We start from the raw sequence: 25861 nt of genomic DNA on the forward strand, positions 1-25861 counted from the left end.
GACTTGGCTTTGTCCTCGTCCCGTGGGAATCAAACTTTGGTCGAGCCAAATCAACAGGTCCATGGGCCCCTATATTGTACTCCGATTACTGGCAGATTTCATGGCATAGCTCTTTCCGCAAATGGTTGCAAAAACGGACATTCGTGGGAGAAACAAAGAGAATATCTGGGGTAGGAGTAGACAGCTCCCCCGTCTCCGGAAAGCTCCTCTTGTCCTCCCCCATCAGCACAGTGGTGGACTCAAACATGGCGACTTCCTGCTGTGCGAAATATAATGGCAGAATGTCAGAAACAGGTGAAGAATGCACAAAGCGAGTGGAGCTGGATGTTAAAGGGGAGTGGCTGGAATGGTATGATGTGGGTTAATGAGACTTAATGATGTCCTACAATCAACTAACCAATGTTAGTTGATAATGAACTGTGTTAATAAGCTGTATAAATGGATCGTAATATATATATTCTGAAGGTATAAAATCCCAATTAAAATATTCGTATGTATTTATTTTGCTATATGTTGTAATATATATTAAAACCCAGCATTTTATTAATATTGGTTTATGCAAAGCACGGCTGTGAACCGAGATCAGAGCCCTTTCTTCATATTTCCAAGTAGCCGGGCAATTCAACTACCATAATTAACTCGAAATCCAGATCTACGCCCAGCAATTGAAGTGTAGCTAGAGGCGAATATGCCCAACGAATTTCCCACAGCATCCGTTCCATTTGCAGGGGCAAACACCCTGTACTTGCCAAGCTCCGCCCATCTTGTAGAGGCCGCACGGTAACTGGCTGCAAGGACGTTTAGGGGTGGAAAGGTCCTGGCCGGAGTTGTGGCATTTCCAATTGGATCTGCGGCAGTATAAAAGGCTCGCAATTCCCGGGAGATGGACTCACTAAAGTTTTAAACTTATTGGACAGCGGAAGTGTGTTGAAGTGTCAAAAAACCTAATATACATACGTTCTCTATTTTAATTGTTTAGTGAAAAAATAATAAATTTAATAAAACAATGTCGCGAAATCAATTACCAGATTCATCGTCTTCGCCGCCCATTAGGTACGGGGGTTAAAAGGATTTTTTTTTAAATAAATACTCATATTATTCAGTGATTGCAATTCAACATTAATCCTTGATAAATTTTCAAAATGTTCTTCTGTGCGACATAAACGCCAAATTTATGCAATCTTTATTAGACAAATAACTGAACTAAAGGAATTACTTATTTTTGAAAATTTATTTAATAAAATGAAAGATATGAAATACATATTATTAATATATGTATATATGCGCAGAAGTGGAGTCACGCCCATAACCTGAATTGACTTTCGTCTGTGCCGTCGGTATCTCGTTTTAATTAAATAAACGGATACCGAATGTCTCTACATTTAGAATACTTTGTTTTATCATCAAATTTTCAATTGTTACCTTTAACAAATTATTTAGTTTGTCCATAAGTAATTCGATGTGTTCTCGCCGACAGCCATTTACCCTTCCACAATTTCGACGACGATCTGATCAACGATTTGCCCTCCTGCATTTATGCGGGTCAGCATCAAGGTGGAGCCACCACCGGTGGAGGTGGTGGATCAGGAGGTAACGGTGGCAGTTCTGGGCTGAGACTGAGCTCGAACAACCTGCGTCACATCCAGCAGCATTACATGCAACACAGCGGAGGTAAGAGGAAAAATAAATATATTTAAAGACCCCTTGAATAGCTATCTGAAATCCTTCAGAAAATCTTCTGGACTCCTCCACCAATCCGATGGGGGTGCACAATTCCGGGGGAGCAGCGCCCCTAATGTGCAACAGTCCCAGTGCGAGCAGCAGTGGCGGAGGGTGCGGCAACGCAGGATCTGCTACTCCTGGCGGTGCAGGTGGTCCCAATCCCGGTTACGGATCCGTGGGAGCTGCAACGGCGTCCAGCTACAAAATGCAGCGACAAGCGGCCAATGTGCGGGAAAGGAAACGCATCCAGAGGTCCGCCCCAACTGGGTACACCAAATGGTCTTTTCCATTTTACAACTTGCTATTCCACGATCTATAAACCACAAGTTATAACTAACATGCGTTCCTTCTTTTTTTTTTTGATTTTTTGCGCTTTGCAGTAGCATCAATTCGGCTTTCGATGAGTTACGGGTCCATGTACCCACTTTTCCGTACGAGAAACGCCTGAGCAAGATCGACACTCTGCGGCTGGCCATCGCCTACATATCTCTGCTCCGTGAGGTATTACAGACCGACTACGATCCTCTTACCTATGTGGAGAAGTGTCTTCGCGGGGAGATTAAAGCGGATAGGGCTAATTGGAATACGAGTGGTGAGTTCAGATACTTGTCCGAAAATCTATGGTCGATAAACTGTTCGCTTCGCAGATCTCACAGCTCGTCTGTCCTGGATCAATTGGGAGAACCTCGGTGTCCATCCGGGTAGGCGTACTCTGCTTACCTCGTTGGCTCTATCCTCGGAACCCATGTGCGGAGCTCATTGCGGAATGCCATAGATTGAGCCAAGAAATTTGAGGCTTAGCCTATCAAGTGCTGAAAGCACTTTCCACTTAAGCTTCTGATCACAAGTCTTCCCTTTTGCTTTTGGTCTCCCAATTTAGTTTAAGGCTGTACATATTTCTTCAGTTACTAACAGTTAGCAATAGTATTTTATTTGAAAAGCACCTCGGCTGCACGAAATACAAAACCCGTGTGCCATTAAAGGCCAGTACTGTATCTAAGAAATAGTTATTGGGTTTAATGGCTCGCGGGATAATGCATTCACAAATCAATTCCACAAATTATATTTCAGGATAAATCTTTTGTAAATAGTATTGAGTATTGGGCAACCGATTCGACAAACCGACAAACCGACAAACCGGTTGCGGCTAACAGACGTTTTACAGTTAGTCAACTATGTAACAACTTTAAAAGCATTTATATATATATAAAAGTAAATACATGTTTCAGTTAGACGTAGACATTAACATAGCTTCCTATCAAAGTACATATACTCGAAAATAAATACTTCTTTGATCAACAAGATAACTTAGAACACGAACTGTTTGTTGTTGGGCGAAACGAGGGCTAAATGCGCTGCCGATGGTTAGGCATGTGTATATATGTACTTGCTCTATTTGGACTACATGCGGAAGATATCAACTAGAAACTTTTGGCTACTACTCCTACGGCATAGGTACGTATGTAAATATGCGTTTAAACTAATCTGTTCAATTCTGTTCCATTTTGAATTTCGCTTTGGTAACTCGATCAGAATGAGTTGGCTAATACTTAAATTGGCCTTGGCTACTATTGGGCTACAATGGTAATACAAATGCGCGCACATATAGGTACAGATACTAATTAGAAACGATTACATAATGCACACTCACATAATGAACATAAACACAATGACACGGTTGAACTACGCTCCTAATAATTGAATTTTCGATTGCTTCTCCAATTTGTTTTTGGTTTTGTTGCTGTTGTTTGATCAATTGGTCATAGAGCCCTTTCCACACTGGCTCCTTAGGCCGGATTAAGCACGGCCACCTTGCGTAGGCTCTCCAGCTCGCTTCTCTTTAAACGCAGACTGAACATGGCCTCAACGAAGCCATGACAGTCCGTTACAATGTTGTCCTGGATCATGGTGTCCCGGAATAAGTTGGCCAAGGCAGCAATGTCATCGCAGCCCAAAATGGCGTTCTTGTGAGTGACAAACATGGCTAGCGCAGCACGAAAAACGATCTTGTAGCCCTCAGCAAAGACGCAGTCCCAAATACGCAGCACAGTCTCCACGGGCAGCACCTCGGCAAAGATGCAGATGAACCATTTGCTGGCGATCACCGGATAGGGCAGACCTACAATAAAATAAGTTAGCAACCGATTATGGGATTAGTTCATTAGCGTAAATCGTACCCAAGTTATCCACATGCCGGTTTACAGCGGGAATTCGCCGGATTACCAATTCCCGAAACACGGCCAGATCCCTCAGCAAATTGGCCATGTTATGCGAATGATACTGCGGCACGATGTTTTCAACGATATGCTTGAGCAGCCAGAAGGACTTCTCCTCATCGTCGGTGACGATCAGCAGCAGGCCGGCTATGTAGTTGAGACCTTGGCAGTAACCCACGTCCCGATTGTGATGGGCGTAGGCGATGAGAATGTTGTACAGCCGCTGCTTCTTCGTATCGAAGTGAATATTGTCGGGGAAGGTACGAGGTAGATCGATTGATATGGAATCGCTGATTTCTTTGTCGAAGGGTTCGGTGCGCAGCAGATTGCGGAAGAGATCAGGCGCACGACGCTGGGCGGCGGCGGCGCCTGATATCTTCATCCAGACGTCGGGACGGTACGGACCGGGAATGCCCTTCCGAATGTAACGCTTCAGTTTGGCATCCACCTGGGTGAGATCGGTGTTTTGCTGCAGTATGGCCTCCCATTTCATGCGGCGTCGCGTTAACGTTTTCAGGTAACCATCCATGAACTTTGAGTAGTTTTTATAGTCGAAGTGGTCGCCACGCTTGAAGCCATATTCGTCCACATCGCTAACCACGTGCGGTTCGAATGGGTAAAGATATGCGTAAGTGATAATTATAGCTGTGTATATCACCGACTGCTCACCTGAACTTTGAACTGGGGGTAGCTTCCATATGAACTATTGACTAGAGCCTCTATAGCCGCTCGCAGTGGAGAATTGTGGATTTTTCCGTCGTTGGCCACGATTTCCTGTCAGCCGCTCGTGGCTCGTGGCATGGCCCCAAAATAAGTTTTCGTATTCAGCGCACGTTGTGCGGTTACGTCGCTGCCTGTGCCTGTGCCTCTGTCGCTTCTGCTTTTGCTGCAACTGCAACGGATTGAACCTGTTTCAAAAGTCAATAAATATTGCCTTTAACTGGGGGCCCTTCATTTATTTATAAGCCCATTTGGCCTTGGGCGGCACCACCCCGCCTACCTCTGCCTACGCCTCGTCCTTGAGCGTTGGGTGGCCTTTTGTGCGCGCCCACTCGCCGTTGTTGCTGCCTCTGCTTCTAAACTGATAACATTAACGGGCCGACGGCCGATTTGGGTGGGCGGCCAACGGACAGGTGACAAGGGGGTGGGCGTGGGCGAGTGGTTTGGCTCCGCTTAACGCGCGCTTGCAGGTGGTCGATGGCAGTTTATCTAAGAGTAGTGATTTCATTGAAGATTGCTGGTCCGCTTATCAGTGGGCTTAAGTTTGGTTATTTTTGTTTTTACTGGCGAATAAAATTCGCGTCTTGCAAAGAGTGGCCAGAGTTAGGAACTGGAAGAAAGGGCACAACGCCGAACTAGTTCCTTTCTAGCATGTTTCTGATCCGATATATCGAACTGCTTTGCCATATATCGCTTAACATTGTTTTAATATATAAGAAATAATCTGTGATGGAGTTTAAAAAATTCTCATATTATGATTTCAAAAAATATTTCGAAATAGAATTAGTTTTTATGATTGAATGGTACCATGGTAAAAGCGGTGCATGCCGATATATCGGGTAGCCACCACCCACACGTGACAGCTGTTCACATCTGTTGCACGAATCACCCACTACCCTCATTCATCGTCATACGTCATTCAGTCGCACCGTGCTGTGACAAATTACGCAATGTCTAACAACTGATGTAAAACAAGCAATTTACCCAACAGTTGGCCAAATTCCGTGTGTACACACACTCCGATCGACCCAGCGAGGCACTTTATCCAGCTCCTGACCACTTCGAGATGCTGCGCAGGACGGCAACGATGGGAATTATGGCGGCGGTGGCCGTTAAAGCGGCTCCCGAGCCCCAGAAACCAGTCGCCAGTGCGCCGGACTGCAGCCTGGTGTGCCGGCCCAGCGACCTGCCCATCTACGGCAGCTTGCGCAAGACAGAGTGAGTGCTCCAATGCAGGGAAAAGATCCCAGTCTAATGAGATACTCCCCTTATGCTTCCGCAGACCCAAGCCGGAGCGGCATCCACCACAGGACTCTGTGCTGCACAAGAACCTGGAGGCCGGAGTCCGCTATGTGCGCGAGGAGGTCCAGTCTGGATATAAGGCAGTGGCCGATCAGGCCGGCATTGTCGGCCATTACGTGGAGACCGCCAAAGCACACACCCAGTCCACCATTGACATGCTGAACGAGCCCCAGAACTCGCTGCACCGGAGCGGAGCCATTGTGGTGGGCGGTCTGGCTGGTTTCATCTTCGCCGCCCGTGGAGGCTTCGTCAAGAAGGTGGTGTATTCGGGCATTGGAGCAGGAGCAGTGGCCTCCCTGTGCTACCCCCGCCAGGCGGAAGAGAACTGCCGCGTGGTTCTCTACGAGGGCCGTAAGATCTTCGCCGTGGCCTACAACTTCATCAAGGGAGTGAAGCCAGGAGACGAAGTGCCCTTAGAGCCTATTCAGAAGTTCCCGACCTCGCTGGAGGACCTTAAGTACATGGCCAGCGACCTGTACGATGAGGCAAAGGAGCTGATCTTCCCCAAGAAGAAGTAGGAAGTGCCCGCCCCCTGAAAGGGAACTCCTAGTCCACCTCCATCCGGCCGTGAAGTGTGCATCAATTTAAGTTGTATGGAGCTTGAATTCTTTCCGATTATGTGATCAAGCTGAAAGTAGTTATCTCTTTTCTTGTTGCCAGAAATAAATTGGCCTCGAGTCCCATAAGTGAAACCCCGGTTTGTCTTGGCAAATGTGTGTGGGCCGTGGCCAGAACGCGCTCTCACATGAATCTTCGAGTGATTAATTGTGGTGTTGGTGTCAAGTCAAATGTCACGCCAATGAGCTGTTGAAAAGTGAAATCCGGAGGAAAGTGTCGGCTGCGGATGTCTCCCATCCTCCATCTCCCGTCTCCCATCTCCCCACGTGCAAAACCGATTGTGCCAATCATCATCGTCAATGATCATGGCCCGCAGCCGAACATGGCGATGACTGCAAATTGTGTGAATGGTCTTGGCCGTTCATTCGCGGTGCCCTCGAGGGCTGTCATTGGGCTGAGGAGGAAATCGGCGCTTATAGCGATGGGTATCTCGAGCGGAGCAATTCTCCGATTGCGGCATTATTTATTAGACAGTATTTTCATTAATCTTTTATTGCTCTCGAGCTTTCGCATCGCTATAGATAGACTTGTTCTTTGGGCAAGATACAAACAACGTTCGGATGTTTGCATGCATTTGTTTACAATAAATATAGATTTAGTTAATTGTTAATTTTTTGTTAATTGTTAATTGCTACACTAAAATACCAACAACTTGTGGACATGCAAATGACTCCCAATCCCCCCTCCCCAACCCCCGACCCCTTCGGCTATGTACAAATAGATAATCCTATTCGAAATCCGACCGATTTCCATGTTAGACAACTTACGGTGCTAACATTTCGCTAGACTAACTTAGTGGGCGTTGACTGTGTGTGTTTTTGTGTGAGTGTGTGTGTTTGTGTGCGTATGTAAGTGGGTGAGTGTATAAGTGCGGATAGGGGCGTGGCAGTGGCCCACAAGGCCAAGTCAAGGTCTATGCTGTTAAAATTGTTAAATTGAAGCTAACTACGCTTAACATTCCTTTAAGTTAAATCACACAAGACTTATAGCTACAACTGATAAATTAAAACAAATAACAAAAGTCGATCTGCCAACGTCAGTATCTTCTGATCATCATCTGACATGCTCCAGTATCCACGGCGTAAACTTGGAGATTCTCGTACAGACACCGGGCAAGTTGGCCTCGGCACAGCCAATGCCCCAGGAGATGATCCCGGCCAGAAAGAAGCGTCCATCCTGCGACTTGGCCTGCAGAATGCATGTTAGCATATATCTCATAGGGTTACTACAGATGCCATCTTACCTGCAGTGGACCTCCTGAATCGCCCTGGCAGGAGTCCTGCCCTCCCGTTTCATAGCCCGCACATAGGAATATATCCGGAATGAACTCCTGGCGACCGGCTCGCATGAACATCGATTTGCAATTGTCGTTGCTTACAATCGGCACGGATACCTATAATGTAGTAATAGATTAGATAGAGTATTATATTATATAAGTATATACTTTTCAGTCTTGCATTTAATTTTATTTTTAGATTTATGCTACAGATCTTTATATCCATGGATAGATGGAAATCCCTTTTTATGATCTCTCTGACTGCTCCTAATTGCTATCTCCCCAATAAGAACCACGCCGACAATCTGTTGCGTTCGATTCGCAGCGGTTATCATTGTCGCTGGATTCTAAAAATGGGCCTTAAAGCCGTGTTAACACTCACCTCTTGGAGGACGGAGGGCAGGGTGCCGCCCTCGCTGAGACGACCCCAGCCGGTGACCGTGGCGTTCATGCCAATTAGAAGGCTCTCCGTCTCGGGCAGGCAAATGGGACTGACATGCGGCGCGAATTCGAGCGGCTGCTCCAGCTTGACCAGCGCCAGGTCGTACTCGTACGTGAGGAAGCTATACTTGGGATGCACCACCTTCTTGGCCACCCCGCGCTCTATGTAGGGCAGCTGTTCCTGCACATGCGAGAAGTCGTACTCGCCCACGCGGATGCGTATCTGCGAGATGAGCAGGCTGCAAATGGAAGAGGGAGGCAGGGATTAGCTCAATGTGGATCTGGATCTGGATCTAGTCCGGTTTTGGGCTGATCCACTCACTCGTCCACGCAATGTCCGGCGGTGGCTATCCAGTTCTCGTTGATCAAAGCGCCACCGCAGCGGTGGGTGCTGGAGAATCCAAAGAAGGAGGTGCGCCGCACCGACACCTGCCAGGGCCAACGACCGAAGGCCGCGCTCTTACCGCCCACGATCCTCGTCTCGGGCCGCGCCAAAGTCGGTACTCCGCACTCTGCAATTGCAGCAATAACAAATTGCAGTGTCACGATGGGTGCTTGCGAACTTAGGCATACATATCACTGTATCTTACTATATTTGGGGAACTGTATCTAGAAACCTCACAAATTGATTTTTCAACGTTCTACGGAGTTATTTTATTAAAAAAGAAAACTCTTATCGGAATTTGGCTGCTCTTTTATCATTAATTAACTAACGTAAAACAGTAATGGAATCTTCAGTCAAATGAAGTATATATGAATATGAACTATATTTCAATAATTTAATATGAGTGTCAAAAACAACCAACAACAAGCAATAAAGCTAAAGTCTTGAGAGTTCAATTATATCTTTAAACTATCACCAATTATTTCAGATTTTTGAAAACATATTAATTATGTCTAATAAGCTATCTACATGACCAAGCATATGTATATTGAAACTAGGTTTGAACTAAATGGCTTCGCCAAGTGCAAGGATTGGGTACTTACCGCTGCGAGCCGCCGAAATGGTCTTCACATGGCCCAGAGCTCCGGCGTCGGGGATGGAGGAGTCAGATATCTCGTTGGTCTCGATGCCGGAGGTGGCCAGGACCGGCGGACGGTGCGTAGGCTGCGTTGGCTGCGTTGGCCGTTGGCTGCTGGTGACGATTGCGCTGGTGCTGCTGGAGCTGCTGGAGCTAATCGGCCTGGACGTGGTGGGAGTCTTGCCCGAAGTGGTGGAGGTGCTCGAGCTGGAGATCGCCGTGGTGGGCCGCTGGTAGGGCCTTGTGGGCTTGTTTGTCGTGGTCCTCCTCGTTGTGGTCGCCGGTGTGGTTGTGCGTCGTGTGGTTGTTGTCGTGGTTGTGAATGTGGATGTCGTTGAGGTGGTTGACGATGGCCAATGCGAGGACGAGGATGCGGCTAATGATGTGCCCGGCGACAGCTGCAAGGCAGGCCAAAGTGGTAAGCATTATGCTAAAATACTCGACCAGGGTCGTCCGGCGGCAAATCATTCTCCATTGCCGGTTCCCGGTTCCCAGTTCCCATTCCATTTCCATTCCCATTCCACGCAAAGAATCAATTTTTCATTTCGCCGCTAAATCTGCATTAACTAAGAAGCTTCCCAGAGGTTTTAAATGAACGTTGGGATGCTCTAATAAAGTTATGTGTGATAAGATTTTCAAAATAGGTTTTTGCACACTTTCATACAACCCATTAACTTTAAAATTAACTGTGCTGCATAAATGTTTAGCCAGCTCATTTCAGTTTTCTTCGAAACCCCATAGCCCCATATGCAAATCCCATTCCTGAACTGTAAGCTAACAAGTGGCATGCTCTGTTCAAGGTACCCTTTCCTGGAAGGGTCCTAAATTCCACACACACCCCTGAGTGCGGCAGGCGAATCTTACATCAACTTTTGGCTTCGGCACCGCATTGTGCAAACAATAAAATGTCCCCCAAGGCTGTGGCCTGCCATTATGGAGCTGAGGTTGGAGGCCCAGTCCCCAGTCCCCAGTCTCAGTCGAGGAGTAAATGACCTCGTGGCTCGTTTGTTTCGCTTTCGACATCAATGCATCACCCAGAACCCAGAACCCAGGACCCAGAACATGAACCTGGATATGGACCTGGACCCAAAAGCCGAACCAGACTCGTATTTACATACCTGCGGCCTGGTGGGGCGATGCGGCTGGGGGGGATGCGTCTGGCCCGACCAAATCAGCGACGTTGATGTCGTCGATGTGGATATGGAAGGTGGGACGGACGGAGGCGGCGGTGGCGGCGGTGTCCGTTCGTAGACAATCGGTTTCTTTGTGGGCTTCGACGGCTTGGAGGGTCGCGCGGGCATTGGCAAATTGACGATGCCAGGCTTGGTCCAGCCGGTGGGTCGCGGCTTGGTAATAAAGCTCGGCTCGGTGGTCATCTGCCAGTGGTTCTGCTGATGCTGCTGCTGCTGCTGCTGGGTCGATGTATGCCAAATGCTATCTGCGGATGGTATTTGTTTGTTACAATTCATGCTAACAATGCATCACCGTTGGGCGGGGGCGCCAAGCCCAGCCTCCTTCAGCTCCACTTACTGGGATTCAAACTAGAGCTGGAGCTGGAGCTGGAACTGGAGCTGGGATGCGAGGCTGCGCCCTGCAGATCCGAGGCGGTGGTGGGCTTGCTCTGGTAGGGCGGCGGATGCGGGCGCGCCAGTGTGCCCTGGTGCTGCGGACCCGAAGGACGAATCACAAGGGTGCCAGCGCCGTGAGGACGCTCTATGGTGGTCATGCCGCTGCGGACGGTAATTCAACGGGAAATTAGTAAGGCAAATAAATCTTTACCAAAATACACAGAGTATTATTATACGTAATATTGCATGTATGCTTATAAAATTATAATATTTTGCATAGATTATGCTATCTTATACTTTAAATCGTATAAGCAATATATATGTTAGTCCCATGAAGTGGTACTGACACAGTGATCTTAAATGTTTATTGACAGTGGTAGCCAAACACAAGTACCCATCAATTGCTAATCTCTTACCTGATCATCGGCTTGTAGGGCGCTGCCGGCGGTCGCGGGCGGAGAGTGAGTGGCTTCGTGGGCCTCGTGTAGGAGAAGGCCGTCTGGGGCAGGACGATGTTGTCGGTGTAGTTGTGCGTGCAGCAGGAGCCGAACATGAAGGAGTCGACGCACATGCCCACGTGCTTGCCCTCGGACTTGATGCACTCCCACACGAACATGCAGGTGCCCTCGACGCGGCCAAAGGAGCACGGCTTGGGGCTGATCTTGAAGTTGTGGCCGCGCTGCAGCTGCTGCAACTGCGGATAGCCCTCCAGGCGGTGCGGGCTGCGGTAGAAGCCGCTAGTCATGTCATCGTCGTCCTCGGAGGAGGAGGAGGCGGCGAAGGAGGATGACGGGATGCCCAGGGAGCCGAGGGAGCCCAGTGACTCGAGGCTGTCGGGCGGTGTGATCAGCGCCGCTGCTGCTGTGGCCAGGCAATTGACTACGATTAAGGCTACTAATACTTCTACTATTTGGTCTAGACTGCGCCTGCTCCGCGCCGCCGCTCCTCCTGATCCTCCCGATCCTCCCAATCCTCGCGAGCCCGCTGCTCTGTTGTTGACTAGCCAATGGCTTTTGGGACACATCGTGGTGGCTGCCGTTGGTGTGCTTCTTCTGCTGCAAGGAACGGGCATGACAGTTTTCGGACATTAGTCTTGTTTCGCCTGCCGGAACCCATCCACCAGAACCCTGTTTGGGTTTGGGGCCTCCCCCCCGCCGTTAGGTCCTCCACTAATTAAGCGCACTTGTCGCCACAAAAAGTGGCAGGAAAAAAAAAAGCCAAAGTCAAGCAACGATTTCTACTCTTTATGATTGTTGCTGCTGCAGTTGCTGCTGCATATGTTGCTGCAGTTTGTTTTTGCTGTTTGTGCCGCTCGCCGTGCAGGCAGTCAGTGACTGGTTTAATTACAACTTTTCACTTTTGCTTCATAATCAGCTTTGTTCGTGGCTGCTGTCTTGTTTTATTGTTGTAACAAGACTGGAAAAAATTTATTGCGATCGCACGACGACGACGAAGACGACGTCAAACGACACATGCTACAATTAATAATTTCTTGTCCCAAAAGCAAGTGCACTGCTGCCCCACCCCTTTCATACTCCTCTTCGCTGCAGCTCATCAAAGCGGAATAGCTAGAGTATTTTTTCTATTCAACAAATTTAATTAAAGTTTAGCCAATCCATTGCTGGCCAAATTAGATGTTTGCCTTTATGGTTTGTAGCCTAAACTGGTTGCACACATCGCTGCCTCCCCAGTTGCACGTGCCCCCTTATTTACCCCAACTCCCCCCAATCCCCTCGGGTTGTCAACTCACCTGTGTCTGAGTCTGGGTCTGATTAAAGTAGCTTGCTTCATCGGTAACGTGCCGGGCGCATGTCTGCAATGGATATGGATTGCACGGAGAATAGTAATAATCAGTATGGTTAGCCAAAGTTTGTTGTTAGAAAATCGTATGCTCTTTTTTTATTGTGCCAATCTATGGTTTATGTTTGCACTGCCAGCCAGAATGCCGGGCGCAATGTGCTCCGGCTGTAATTAGTAGGCTAACTGCAGGATGCCTAACTTAAGTTAGGAATGCATGTGGTGGTGCCGGTGGAGTTGGTGGTGCTTCAAACGGCCCACCCACCAGACAACCCACATACACGAGATGGCGGCATTAGCCGGCCACAGATCGTAATCACACGATCGCCATCATCATGATGATGGCCATATGCAACGATGATAACTCATGGAGGGAGGAGTGCGGAAAGGAGCCAAGTGAATGGATGTGCTGACAGCACTTTGGGGGCGGGATTGTGGCAATTAAGTGACACTTGAACACATTATGCAACTCATGGGGGGCTGAGGTGAAGGATCTTCAGAGGGAAGGTTTGGTAGAGTTAATGGCCAGTAATTGGTGGAACTTAACTTAAATGGGATATAGACACATCAATCAATTATGATTAAATAAAAAAAAAACAAAACTGGATAGTTGAGTTAGTAAGATAAGCTAAGAAGAATCAATAAAAATAAAAATATATACTGGCCTTGACATAGCACGCCCAAATTAATTTATATATTCTTTCACATTTGTATGAGACAAAACTCTCTCGTGAATTTATTCATAATTATCCGACATTCATTGAAAAATGCAGATACCCAAACATCACTCATTCGACACACTCATGCAAAAGATACTCAAAGCGCGGCCCCAACCAAATCCCGTTTATCGCCTAATCATCTTAATGTTGATTATAATTACAAATCGTTTGAATGCAATTTGATACCAAATACTTTGTGCACATCATTGGCTTGGAAAACGCTCCATGTCCATGTTGATTGAAACCGAAATTGATATTGATGTTGGAGTTGGAGTTGGAGCTTGAGTTGATGTGGATATGGATGTGGATGTGGATGTGGAAGCGGCGGATGAACATGTGCCTCGAGATTAATTTCAGCTTTGGCCCGAACATTTTTCCCCACATCGTGTTCGACTTGGAGCCGAGTTCTTCATGGGTCGCTCGAATCGATTCATCAATTGGCCGGGTCTGCAGACTCCTTTGAGCCAGAAACGCAAACGAAACGTTAGCGCTGCTCATTTCTAATAACTCTATTTCCAATTGGGAGCGGGGGGTAAAGATGTGCTTGCCCCTGCCACACGCCGGTGTCTATATAGCGTTAGAACCGTTGGAAATCGATTTCGTTACGTTTTCATTTCCTCAACGAAAGTAGCAACAGCAGCAGCCGCAGCAGCAGCCGAGGCAGAGTTTAGTTTTTACTTCTCTTCAACTTCGTTGGCTTCTTTAATTTTGGGCTTATTTTTCGCAGAGAACTGGTCGAAAAATACCCGAAACGTAATTACCCCGTTTAAACGCCCAAAAACAGAAGCAGAGAAGAAATAGTAGCAGTAGTAGCAGCTATTCGAAGCAGCAACAGCAATCTCTCGTGCTAATGACTATCTTTAGGAGCCCAAAACGAGCCAAAGACGAGTAGCACCAGTGGTCTGACAAACAGTCAAATGGGCAGACATCGACTCAACTCACCAGACAGACGAAGACTCAAATCCAGCCCATGGTCCGAATGATTTTCCGGCAAAATGCTAGAGCTATTAGAAAAATGTTAGCCCCAATGTTGGCTGTGTTTCAACATGACCTGCCAGAGTTAGTCGGCGCATTGGGAAGTCTAAAGTACTCACTGCTAAAAATAATCTAGACCTAGAGTGTATTAATTAAAGGTAAGCAGTTGGAACAATATTTTTATGCTAGCACTGCATTCCCTAGATTTCTTTGGTTTAATTCGGCATTGAAGCGCAGACAGAAGTTGGCTTAAACTGTACTTTTATCGAAAGTGGCTTCGTAATGGTTCTGCTCTGGTTTTCACTTTCATTAAATCCGTTTGATGAATACTTTGAATTTTTTCAAGAATTTTAATTTAAGGAATACTGCAGTTCAAGTTTTAGAATGTTCACCCCACTTTCACACATTGTCTTCGAAGAAGCTCACACCTTTTTCGCTGAGTGCAAGTACGTGCTGAGTAGCTGACTTGAACTCAAAGCTGGGCCTGCAGCAGCCGACTTAGTGGAAAAGAGTAATTGTAATAACAATTGCGCAATTTGCGTCAGTCACTTAAGTTCCGCCACTCCCCTAACCCCCTGCCCTTTTCCAGCTCTTTTGGCGTGTGGTAAAGTGAGGAAAAGTCTCAGTTCGTTTAGTTAAGAGCACTCTCGTCCGGGGGCATCGGCATCTGGCCAGCCACCAGCTCCCAGCTCCCTGCTCCCAGCTGTCATCTTCATCTCCAGCTTCAGCAAGTGGTATCTGCTATCAGCTGAGGAGGATGAGGAACGCTCTTAACCGGTAGGCGTTTTGTCAATCGACAGGCGACGGCACAGATGACAGGCCGCCCAGCCTAATGAAAAAGATAAACAACTGGATTGCACAGGCCACAAGCGACTTAAGCGGCCCCTGATACGCAGGTAAATGGTACACTGAAAAATAGTTACTTTACATATTGATTTGTTTTCTAATCAAAAAGGTTACGGGACACTAACGAACACTACTTAAGAGTACTTTTTTTTTGTGTACTCGAATGTAGTGGGGTTTCTTTGGGGGCCATACAAACCCAGATGAAGCTGGGCTGGCGGCATCTTTTGAGATAGTGAAAGAGGGATAGTGAGCGAGAAAAATTGAAGAAGGGGCTCGAAGCTTGTTATAATCACTGCGCGTAACGCAAACACAATTTTTGAGTGGCCGGCCATGTGAAATCCATGCCATCCATACCTGGAGGCAGTGGCTCGACGCTACTTGGCTAGCGACTAGCACTTGGGATGGGGAATCCGAGTAAGGGAACGATATGAGTACTGAGAACAGTGAGGGGGAAAAGTCGTTGCACCTGAGTCGACCGCTTATCAATGTGAAAATCAAAAAAAAACTAAGCGAAACGAGTCTCAAACAGCGGAAGCGCTGCAGTAAATTGAAAGAAGTGTTTAAAATCTCGTTATAACTGAGAATAGCTGTTGGAAATATGGAGCTCTATAGTCGAGCATGATAAATGACAGCCATTTGATATAGGGATTAATGGCCAGAAACCGTTTTACGAGCTAAGGCAAAGTTCTTGATGAATAATGTATGACTCAGAGACTCAGAAATGCAGTTATGATTTAACAGTGATTCCGTGATGCATGACATCACTTTTACCCTACATAAAATCAATTATTCACCTAGGTCATTAGCTTTAGACAGTAACAATGTTGCATTTTACGAGTCCATCATATCTAAAACACGGCCTATAAAGCCAAAGTATTTGTCTATTTTGCAGAAATTGTGATTTAATGTGGAATGTGTAATGCATAAATCCAGTACCTGAGCACTTTCTTATGAAGTGTTTACATCTTGTGCCATTTGCAATTATTTTTTTGCAACTTTGCTTTAAATTATTTCGTTTGCAAGTAATAAACACCACAGGATGCCGTTTGTTCGCCGACTTTCCTTTTTTGTGGTCGTCCGTTAACTTTTTGGAGCGACTGTTACAGCCTGGCGCCTGTTCGCTGATTGAAATCGAACGCGAGCGCTAATTAATTGCGTTTGCCGCCTGTTGGCGCATTACGCATACGCAATGTGTAACGCATCCTCCGACGAGTCATTGGCCGGGGGCATTAGTTTCGGCTTTTGCCGGTCTAAATGCCGATCTTTATGTCGGTCCGAAATTAAGGTACAACGTTTCCAACCTGTTAAGTTTCCGAGACTGGGCCACAAACATAAATCACCTCGAGAGTGGGCTTGGTTGGTTTCCCCTGGTTTAATAACCTCACGCGGCTAATGGCCAATGGTCAGCCAGTCAGGCAGTCAAGCAGTCAGCCAGCGGTTGGTGGCCACCAATGGCCAGCGGGCATGGTCAAGTGCTATGCAACTCCACTCGCTGCTGCACTTGCACCTCTGACTGACCGCAGAGTTTGGCTGCCCCGAGGGCCCCCAGCTGTTATTGTTGTCGGTTTGTTTGTTTGTTTTACTATAACATCATACCTCCTTTTCTTCACTTTGTGGGCATGGGCTTTCCCGCTCGCTGCCAAAGAATCACATAAAAGGGGTGAGCTGGCTGGGCATTGTCCAAACATTTACTTTGTCTTCAAAGTTAGGCTCAAGCTGCATGACGGGGCAGCTTTTGAGGTCGGGTTCTAAAGTGACTTCTCGTAATTTATTTTCCATTCTGCGGCATAATTAATTCGGTTTTCATTTCCAGTTGGCTTTTCTCCCAGCACCCAGCACCTATTCTAAATGGCTTCATTTTCGATTTCATAACGGTCGCTGAGGGCCAGCCAGTTGAATGGATTGGTAAATTGGTAAATTGAAAGACCTCATTTCGTTCACGATCATGATCGGGCCCAGTTCCAGTCGCAGTCCCTTGAGGAAGTTACGGCAACACGTGCGTAACCGTAACGCTCCGAATTGACCGTAAATGAGGGCCTCAATCGAGGCAAAAAAAAAAGAGTTTCGAAAAGTAACAGTCTCTGCATCGCAAGCGTAACACTTTCGGCCTGTAAAAATGCCAGGCAAAAATGTTTGAGCCAAAGTCGTGCAGGGGCAATCACTTTTTGCCACTTTTAGTTCGGTGTGTGACAATTTGACAGATTGAAAGTGAAAAGAGGCCGAAGTAAATGTCCCTAAGTGGTGGTACTGCAAGGGATAGCCACCGCCTGCCTTATCGTTAATTTGCATGAAGTGCACGTTGCCATCACTTTTGAGCATGCCCGCAGCGGATGGATCCCATGGCCATGGATCCACGGACCCATCCAGTGGGTCAATCAGCATTCACTTGTCCCATTCGCGGACAACTCGAGTGGCTGCCAAGAGGGCCTCCGGGCAGATGAGCTGCAGAAAGTTAGAAAAGAAAAGTGGCGAAAATAGAATGGCTATTGCTATTGCTATTGCTCGAGAAGGAGTGCCACATTGCCACATTCATTGCCGATTCATTGCCATTCACACCTTAGGATTCATTTAAACTGGGTCTTCGGCTCGCAAAATGAGTGTCAAGAGTGTTAATTGCTGTGTTCGCAATTAATGCAGAAATAATTATACATCTGCGTTGGCCATTCATAATCACAGGCCGCTCATTCATTCATTCATTCACTCGCCACTCTGACCAATTATTCGGAGGCTTTACGTTGGCCAATGATTAATTCAGCAATTGCATTCGTCGTCTAGACTTTGATTGCGGCCTATAGCTGTAAATTGTATCTGTGTTGATGTCATAAAGTCATTTAAATGGATAATAATCAAGGCAGGAGTAATGCTCGTTTTGGATTGATTGTGGTGTGTGCTTTTATGTGACCCAAACCTGGTAAAGATTATATTGTTCTAATTTATTGATTGACTGCAAATTTGATTTTAAAAATTAAGGAATGAAATCAACTTTTTATGACATATACTGATTTATTGATGTCTTAGGGACTTGGGGATTGTCTTTTTAATCAAATTTCCGAAAATAGAAAATGTGAAAAGCAAACAATCAATTTAACTGAGTGATGCCCAAGGGCACTGCACTTTCGTTGTATAACTGCCCGCAGAAACCAAGGTCTTTCCCAATCGGCGTAATAGTCAGAAATTATACTATCGCACTGATATTATTTCACCATTTCCCAAAGCGACAGAAATTTTTGACGCATTTAAATAATTTTGCGCCTGAAGTTGTACAAATGGAATAATGGGTTCGGAAAATTATATAACCGCCGGAGGCATCCGAAAGGCGGTCACAGTTTGCTGATTGCCGCTTGCCGCTTGCCAACACTGCAATTGGTGGGCCAAAAGGCCCAGAGACACCGAAATTGGTTAAGAGCAGGAGGACAAATTTGGTTTTACGCGCAAGTGAATTGCGCTTTATGAGCGCTCGCTTTGATTGCCGCATGATGGTATGATGGTGATGGTGATGGTATGGGATCTTATGGGATTGTAAGGTATGGTGTCTTATAGGATGGAAGTGGTATTGGTATATGGCTTTTGGAAACGGAGGGAAGACGTTCATATTGCAACAATTATTCTGCTCGATGACTTTCGCTAATAAAACGACACACGCTGTGGCAAAAGACAGACTGAGGTTGACACAATCCAGTCGGCCTGGAAGACGACTTCGACTTCGACTTCGACTGGGGATTGCTGATTTTATAACACTCCACTCTGTCGGATAACCGCATGCAATCTGGCAGACAAGTTATTTGATGGGGTAACTATTGCGAAATTAGAATGGCTGGGCAAATTGTGCGGGGCCAACAGCACAATTTAATTAGTTAACTATTGGAGTAAATTGCACCTGCCAAAGGTGCCAACCGTTTGGGGGGGATTATAAAGCAAATTTTGACGTTCATTTCGCGGTAAATACATAATATTTGGGGAGTACTCAAGCGCCAAGAATAAATCGTAAATTAGGCATACGACCTAACGGACGATTCCCTAATTAAGAAACTTGGTAGAATGGATGGGGTCATTAAAAATATTAGTCTGCGATGAGAACCGTGAAAGAGAGGGGTTTGTTAGAGGGGTTTTGAAAATATGAATTCAGGTGTGTTACATGAGACGTTTTCAAGCCAAAGTTTATGCTCTATCTTATCTGCGAAAAGCATCGTTAATTTGGTTGGTGCTACATAGGTGAAAGCTTGGACAATAAAGATAATAAAGACTTCAACTCACTAGTTTTTCAGCTCAGTTCAGTTTCGGCTATTTGCTATTTAGCTGCGATTGTAAAATGAACGCCTTTCTTAAAGAGTCGGTTTAATGTTTAATTATCTTTGTGGAACGGCAAACCTTTTGCTGGATTTTTACATTTGATTTTCACTCCTTGCCATTTCATTCACTTGGCAGCTATTCCATTTACAATTGAACTCTCTTTACTTCTTACTTTTATTCGAAATATTTGCACGCACAAGTTGGCGAATTTTCGTTAATTACTTTTAAATAGGTATTTTTTAGAGTCGCGTACTTTTCATCGTTTTCATGGTCAATAAAACACATCGAATCCTCGGGTGATGGCAAACCAAATTTAAACTAAAATTTCTTTTCGATTATAGCGTGTTGTTCCTTTTTTGATTTAACAATGCATTTGGTGTTTAATTGATATGCATTTCACTGCGAAGTCGTAAAACTCTTTTGTAAATACACTGGAGATAGCTCTGTTTTTGTTTTTTTTTCGTTTTGTTTAACTGCACCGCACTCTTAATTAATTGTTGCTGGGGCCTTAATTTTTTTTCCCTCGGGCTTTATTTGTTTTCTTTATTGCGGCGTCTCGAATTGAAAATATTATTTCTCTTGCTATTGAGTTAAACTTTTATTGCACCGTGATTTTCCTTGGCCTTTATTGTTTTTCACTTTTGTTTCGGTTGATTTCTTTTTATTTCACTGCCTTTCTTCAGTCGTGGGCGTATGTAGTGTGGGCTGCAAAACAAAACAGAAGTGGAGCTGTTAATGAAAATGGGCCAACGATCATCGAATTAGAAATCACCCAGCCCAGCCTAGCATCGCTTCACTCGGCTTCGGCTTCACTCTTAGCCAGCCAAAATTTATGCAAAAAACCTTCGACAGCCATGTGATTAGGCCAAACACGCCGGACCCTATTTGCATTCGGTTAAGACTCGCTGGTAGCCGATCGGAATTGCCAAAATTGCCAAAAATTGATGCATATCAGCTGGCCGATCGGATCGTGGGGAGTCCGCTCCATCGAACAGGTTGGAGCTGCCCAGGCTGCCTGTTTGCCAGTTTGCCAGTTAGCCAAGTAGCCAGTTAGGCAAAGACCCAAAATTGACGGCTATCTTGAGTTATGAGGCGTTATGGAAATGGAAATTGCATTTTACATTCGCGGACCACTCAAAAGTGACAGTTGAAAGCGTCGACGACGACGATTCAGCGAATTAATGTTTCGTGTTTATAATTTCGGATCTCTGATTCGAAAGCGACAAGCAAAGGGGGTCCCCTCCCTATCGACGGTCTCTAAATGCAAAGATGCTTTACTGGGTGAGAGGAACATTATCACACCTGTAATTGGGCTAACAAATTGTGTTTTCTCTGACGCCAGCAAATTAGTCGATTTAAAAGGCACATAACTCGATTCATGATTCATTTGGGTAAAATGTTGGAAATATACAAAAAGCAATAGAATGCGCACCTAAACCAAATGATGCATTAGGCTTAAGTATATCATTGTAGTAAGCTTAAATTTATAGTTAAATAATAATGCATTTGCAGCTTACATTTCCGAATACAGTGAAGCCCAATAAAAAGTAATATAACGGGCAATGATAATTAAAACGTTAATGATTGATTAGGCGAAATCCAGCATCTAAGCTGGACAGAACTAGTTAAAATGAATGCTCTAATCATTTGTTTTATACTCTTCCATTTTATTCAAATCGATGGTGTTTTATTCTAATGAGCAGCAGCATCATATGTATGTGTGTGTTGATTTTATCTTTATAATTTGCATCTTAAGTGAATGGAGCGTAGAAAGAATGAAACTGTAAACAAAAGGGAGTGGGCAAAATACTGAATAGTTTTCATATTATTAAATTTCTTTATAGTAATAATTTGCAGTTTACCACTTATTTCCCTTGTTTATCTTTTCTTTGTGGCAATTGCACTGCGGCCGACCACAGGAATCACTTTCAGCTAGCTGAAGCCGCAGCTTCCTGCCCCTTTGCCCCTTCCTCGCGCCCCCCGTCTGCTGCCCGGGGGCTCATTAAATGTGAATTTGCACTTCTTTGCCGCTTAATGGTATGCTTCCTTGTGGCACGAAGACGACGACGAGTGGAAGTTGTCAACGGCCAACAATTAACTGGTGCAGCGCCTCTGCCACGCCGCTGCTGGCTAGTTAGCTCTCGGCCACTTGGCCACCCGATCTTTTGTTGCCCCATCCCCTTGGCTTAATTGTGCCGAAGTGGTGCCAATTTTTATTGCCGACTTATCGCTGGAGATTTCCCTGCTGTCCCCACCCTCTTTTCCACATTTCCAGCGGCTGCTGTGTTGTACTTCACTTAATGAATCCCGTTAGGCAGTTGCAGCCGCAAGTTGATTTTTCGCAACGCATTTGCAGAACAAACATCAAACTGCTGCTGCTTCTGGTACTGGTAGTGGTATTGGTACTGGCGACTCCGTGGAGCGCTATCAAAACTAATTTATATGCAAATGCAGTTCAAGTAGCTGCAACAAAAGACAAAGTCAAAGACTTTGGTGTGGAGTGCCTGGTGAAAAATCCACGACACCAGCTTTGACTTCAATAAACAGTGGGAAGTAAGCAGTGTTCTGATCGGAGTTCTTCTGCCTTCGGTACACGGCAAGAAATGGGATCGTCATATTATATATACAGAAAAACATTGCTTGGCATATGGCACATATGGCATATTTTGATTTGACAACTGAGCTTTTCGTAAGCAAACCACGGATTTGTAAGGAGATATTTCCAAGAGTTCTTTCGTTTAAAAGAAGGTTGTTTTTTTGCAGAAAAAGTTCTGACAGGCACTTTTTCGGAGATTTAGATCGAAATTTAAAAGACTACAGAACTTAATGAAACATATTCTAACTGTTTTATGAACTTTGTTTTAATTTTTGATATTGGGAACATCTAAAAGCCCTTCATACGTGTTTTTTCCGTATGTGCCACTTGTACTCTCTGTGCGAAAATTCTCCCGACGAAGCAAAGAGCCAACACACACGGCATGATTTACCGTAGAGAACAACAAAGAAATTAATTAACTGCACTTGTATTAGATCCCTGACCGGCTGGCAGCGCGTGTGCCTGTGTGTTGGTGAGTATCTGTGAGTGAGTGCATTAGCTTGGCAGTTAAATGCCTCACGAGCAAGTCGCCCAGCCCGCGAGTTGGCATTTGACAGTGTCGGGAGCAGGAAAAACTGGCTGCCGCGGCATTAACTCACTTTGCATTTGCAGCTGAAGCTGATGCTGATGCTAAAGCTGGAGTTGCAGCAATAGCTATCGCTGAAAAGCGAAGCGTTTTTCGTTGTTCTCGGTTCGTGATTTTTGTCTTCGTTTTTTGGTTTTTTTTTTTTGGCCAACAAGTGCCAAGTTGAGCGGCGATTGCAGTTTGCATTTAGCAGGAGTCTGCGACTAATTAGTGCTCATGTCGCCTGACAAAAGTTATCGACTGGCAGCTCGGGAGTTCATTATCCTGTCTAGCTCTGTTATCCTGCTGTCAGCATTTGCTGCGCCCGATAAGGCTTTATTTCTTAATTAGCAGCCCGAGTGCTCCAGTTTGTGCGCCCCTCGGGGTGTTAATTTCAAAATCTCAACGCGTGCCGCAAGCAGAAAATGCTGCTGCCTCAGCTGCAATGCGTTGACAGCGAATGCAATTTGAACTTGATGGCCGGCAACGTGACACGCATATTAAGCAGATTGTGGAGCTCCGGTTTTGTAATATACGAGGAGTATGCATATGTGAGGCATAAGTTGTCGAGGCGGCGCTTTAAATACGCACAAAGGGGCCTCGCATGCGCAATTAGTCGTGATTGAGTCGCAAGTTTGTTTAAGCATCGAGAAGAGGGAGCCCAAGATGAAGAAACTACGGCAAAATTACCTCGAACATGGGCACGAACGAGGAAAACTCTCACTTTTTGGCGGCTCGGTCTTGTGGCTTTATTTCTTAACAGTTTCTTCCATTTTGTGTAATTTTCGATTAACAATTTCGATTAGGTTTAGCCTAGTCTTTTTGATTGATTGAAATGTCTTGTCGGTTTCGGTTACTTCTTCTTATTTTATTTTTTAATTTTTTTTTGTGTCTTTATCGTTTTTTTTTTTTTGTTTGAGGGTTTCTAGCCGCTGGGCTGAATGTTAAAGTGTGTAACAAAATTAGGCACCTTTTTGTGAATTTCTTCTTGTGTTTTTTTTCCCCACATAGAATGGAGCTGCAAGTGTGCGAACCGAAAAGCGAACAGCGAACAGCAAACAGCGAAATCGAAACCGAATCCGAATCGGAAACCGATCTGAACCGCACTCGAGCGCTGTGAAAACCAAACTGCGGCCGGCAAAGCATCAGCCAGCGCATAAAACTGCGCCAGGTGCCCAGAGAAAAGCACGCTCGAAGAGTGCTGGAAAGAAGAGAGCCGAAGCCAGACCGCAGAAGCAGACTTTAGCCGACTTCAGCGCCGAAGAGAGATTTATGACGGACAAGTTTGTGCCTTAAGTCTTTCGTTTAAACAGCTGATTGCGAGCTCTTTGCCTGGCAAATTGATAAGTGCACAAATGTTTACGGCTGCGGCGACCTCGACCCCCCAGGCTCGCTGGTAAACAAATAGCCGTGCGCACACACATATTTGGCCATCAATTAGGCCCGACTGCTTTTGGCCACTTTCCCGCCCATTCCCAGACTTTGTCACTAAACTGGCAATACCGCCCTCCCCCACCCAGAAAAGCACACCCCCACCTTCTGGGGTGATTCATGGATCGGCGATTATTTAATCTCCGTATTAGCGCAAGCTCTTTTATTTTCGACCCGTGTGCGGTTTCTTTATTGACTCACCGCCTTTTGAAAGTGGGTCAGTGTTAAAGATTTTTCGCCTCTCATTTGTTGGGATTTTTTATGAGTTATCAGTATAACTGTTACATAACACTGAGTGCAGCCTATTGTTGACGTTTTTATGGGGGATGCCAAGAGCGGTCGAACCGATGATTCAGTTCAATTCACGCTGGGATGCTGAAATACTGGTAGCACAGGGGGAATTATTATGGCCACTCCTGGTTCAGCTGTTATTCCACATTTAAATGGGTTTTCCAAGAAACATATATGTAAATACAGTTAGCATTAAAAGCGTCTTTTAAATAGGAGAAATCGCCCATGTAGACACTATAATTACTGTTAGGCCGATTGCTACTTCGCCATCTCTTAAGGAAGAGCTTACTTTTACTTTCATGAAATAAAAGTAAAACATAAATTATTCGCAATATTTCTCTTACAAATGGGGTAATTAGTGATCACATATCTAAAAAGCCGACGTTTATGTTTTTGCACATATCATTTATCACTCTAAATTTCTGGAAAGAATTACGATTTGCATGACGGCGTTCGCGAATTCCTAACAAATTCAGATGAAATTGCCCATAATCTCTTCTGGCTAACCGGCTTGAAAAATTAACACTCGAACATTGTAAATGGTCTGCTGATCGGTTTAGTGCAGTTCAACGAACGTTGTTGGATTCTCGAACGCTGATCTTGGCCAAATGAAGAGAAACATTCATTCATGGATGACTGCGCGGTGATAAATAGATCTTCCAATGGATTCCAGCACAGCACAGCAGTTCAATGACAGACATCTCAACACTGATCGTTGATCGTCGACGACTTGAGATCGAGGATCCATGCCGATTGCTGAGTTCTTACTACTGAATTACTCAGACATCGAATGCGCCCAGATCATTTAACACTGTCTTTTCTTAACGATCATAAATCAGCTGAGAATGAAGTTGTATACAAGGAGTAACAGCGAGCTATTGGAAATAAGAAAAAAGTTCTTTGGTATAAAAGTTTTACAAATTTCACAATGTTTTATTTACGCATTAGTTTAACCAATTAAACATAATTTTCTAGTGATTTCTATAAATAATTAAACAAAATAAGCATGTATCTTTTATTATAAAATTGACTGCTAATTCAGCTTATCCGGTTTAATGGGTCTGGTTTAACGCTTTTTCTTCTACCCACATTTTTCCCATTTTTTTTTCCATAATTTCAACTGTTATGAGTCTGCCAATTTAGCCCGAAACTAAAATATCTCAATTCTGCCATAAAAACTCCCCATGACATCTTTTTTTTTTACCAATATTTAATTTGGCTCTAAGCGTTCGATGTAAGCCGAAAATCGAATTCCACCTTACTGACCCATTTATCCAGCTCCTCAACCCCGCGGCTGGCGAACCAAACGCAGCAAGTGGCACTCTTCGGCTGGCGAAGAGGTGGTTACCAGTGGTAAAGGGGCAGGTGGAAGGATGGGAGCCAGTTGGAGTCGGACTCTCTGCTTGGGACTTGATTAATCGTTTACACGTGAATCAAACCTCGAATCGTTAATTTAAATGGGTAAC

At 45.3% G+C, this 25861-nt stretch overlaps 4 protein-coding genes across 8 annotated transcripts; 2 read left to right on the forward strand and 2 right to left on the reverse strand.

Annotated features, from left to right (window-relative positions):
• Positions 1 to 883: 883 nt before the first annotated feature.
• LOC6537083 (twist-related protein 1) lies at positions 884 to 3024 on the forward strand. Of its 3 annotated transcripts, none has more exons than XM_039375690.1 (5): positions 884 to 1053; positions 1478 to 1671; positions 1731 to 2001; positions 2103 to 2314; positions 2370 to 3024. In XM_039375690.1, exons 1-5 carry the CDS (start codon positions 1007 to 1009, stop codon positions 2495 to 2497), a joined length of 852 nt encoding a protein of 283 aa, XP_039231624.1. In that variant the 5' UTR covers positions 884 to 1006; the 3' UTR covers positions 2498 to 3024. The 3 variants fall into 3 exon arrangements, with proteins under 3 accessions (XP_039231624.1, XP_039231625.1, XP_002097644.2); XM_039375691.1 differs by having other exon boundaries at positions 886 to 1053; positions 1731 to 1989; XM_002097608.3 differs by having other exon boundaries at positions 888 to 1053; positions 1731 to 1974.
• LOC6537084 (growth hormone-regulated TBC protein 1) lies at positions 2619 to 5270 on the reverse strand. 2 transcript variants are annotated; one of them, XM_002097609.4, is made up of 4 exons: positions 4939 to 5270; positions 4608 to 4830; positions 3900 to 4531; positions 2619 to 3841 (listed from the first exon to the last, which is right to left on the reverse strand). In XM_002097609.4, the coding sequence occupies exons 2-4, from the start codon at positions 4634 to 4636 to the stop codon at positions 3510 to 3512; spliced, it is 993 nt and encodes a 330-aa protein (XP_002097645.1). In that variant the 5' UTR covers positions 4637 to 4830; positions 4939 to 5270; the 3' UTR covers positions 2619 to 3509. The 2 variants fall into 2 exon arrangements, with proteins under 2 accessions (XP_002097645.1, XP_015048100.1); XM_015192614.3 differs by having other exon boundaries at positions 4608 to 4846.
• A 301-nt stretch (positions 5271 to 5571) lies between these two features.
• On the forward strand, positions 5572 to 6652 carry LOC6537085 (MICOS complex subunit MIC27). Its single transcript, XM_002097610.4, has 2 exons — positions 5572 to 5876; positions 5941 to 6652. Exons 1-2 carry the CDS (start codon positions 5725 to 5727, stop codon positions 6476 to 6478), a joined length of 690 nt encoding a protein of 229 aa, XP_002097646.1. The 5' UTR covers positions 5572 to 5724; the 3' UTR covers positions 6479 to 6652.
• Positions 6653 to 7054: 402 nt separating this feature from the next.
• Positions 7055 to 23797, reverse strand: LOC6537086 (serine proteinase stubble). 2 transcript variants are annotated; one of them, XM_039375636.1, is made up of 11 exons: positions 23644 to 23797; positions 19477 to 20217; positions 12636 to 12698; positions 11302 to 11940; positions 10848 to 11047; positions 10436 to 10755; positions 9283 to 9715; positions 8618 to 8807; positions 8237 to 8534; positions 7822 to 7971; positions 7055 to 7766 (listed from the first exon to the last, which is right to left on the reverse strand). In XM_039375636.1, exons 3-11 carry the CDS (start codon positions 12674 to 12676, stop codon positions 7632 to 7634), a joined length of 2406 nt encoding a protein of 801 aa, XP_039231570.1. In that variant the 5' UTR covers positions 12677 to 12698; positions 19477 to 20217; positions 23644 to 23797; the 3' UTR covers positions 7055 to 7631. The 2 variants fall into 2 exon arrangements, with proteins under 2 accessions (XP_039231570.1, XP_002097647.2); XM_002097611.3 differs by having other exon boundaries at positions 23364 to 23797.
• Between the last annotated feature and the right edge of the window lie 2064 nt (positions 23798 to 25861).

The sequence above is a fragment of the Drosophila yakuba genome, chromosome 3R, assembly GCF_016746365.2.
Source record: "Drosophila yakuba strain Tai18E2 chromosome 3R, Prin_Dyak_Tai18E2_2.1, whole genome shotgun sequence".
Taxonomy (NCBI): domain Eukaryota; kingdom Metazoa; phylum Arthropoda; class Insecta; order Diptera; family Drosophilidae; genus Drosophila; species Drosophila yakuba.

Bases quoted from the DNA above. Each gene is read 5' to 3' on its own strand.
- LOC6537083 (XM_039375690.1), top strand. From the start codon at position 1,007: ATGTCGCGAAATCAATTACCAGATTCATCGTCTTCGCCGCCCATTAG. The intron at 1,054-1,477 runs GTACGGGGGTTA...TCTCGCCGACAG, and splicing joins TCGTCTTCGCCGCCCATTAG to CCATTTACCCTTCCACAATT. The intron at 2,002-2,102 runs GTCTTTTCCATT...TGCGCTTTGCAG, and splicing joins CCAACTGGGTACACCAAATG to TAGCATCAATTCGGCTTTCG.
- LOC6537084 (XM_002097609.4), bottom strand. From the start codon at position 4,636: ATGGAAGCTACCCCCAGTTCAAAGTTCAG. The intron at 4,532-4,607 runs GTGAGCAGTCGG...GCACGTGGTTAG, and splicing joins ACCCCCAGTTCAAAGTTCAG to CGATGTGGACGAATATGGCT. The intron at 3,842-3,899 runs GTACGATTTACG...ATTTTATTGTAG, and splicing joins CCGGCATGTGGATAACTTGG to GTCTGCCCTATCCGGTGATC.
- LOC6537085 (XM_002097610.4), top strand. From the start codon at position 5,725: ATGCTGCGCAGGACGGCAACGATGGGAATTATGGCGGCGGTGGCCGTT. The intron at 5,877-5,940 runs GTGAGTGCTCCA...ATGCTTCCGCAG, and splicing joins GGCAGCTTGCGCAAGACAGA to ACCCAAGCCGGAGCGGCATC.
- LOC6537086 (XM_039375636.1), bottom strand. From the start codon at position 12,676: ATGAAGCAAGCTACTTTAATCAGACCCAGACTCAGACACAG. The intron at 8,808-9,282 runs GTAAGTACCCAA...CTGCAATTGCAG, and splicing joins CATTTCGGCGGCTCGCAGCG to AGTGCGGAGTACCGACTTTG. The intron at 7,767-7,821 runs GTAAGATGGCAT...TGCATTCTGCAG, and splicing joins ATTCAGGAGGTCCACTGCAG to GCCAAGTCGCAGGATGGACG.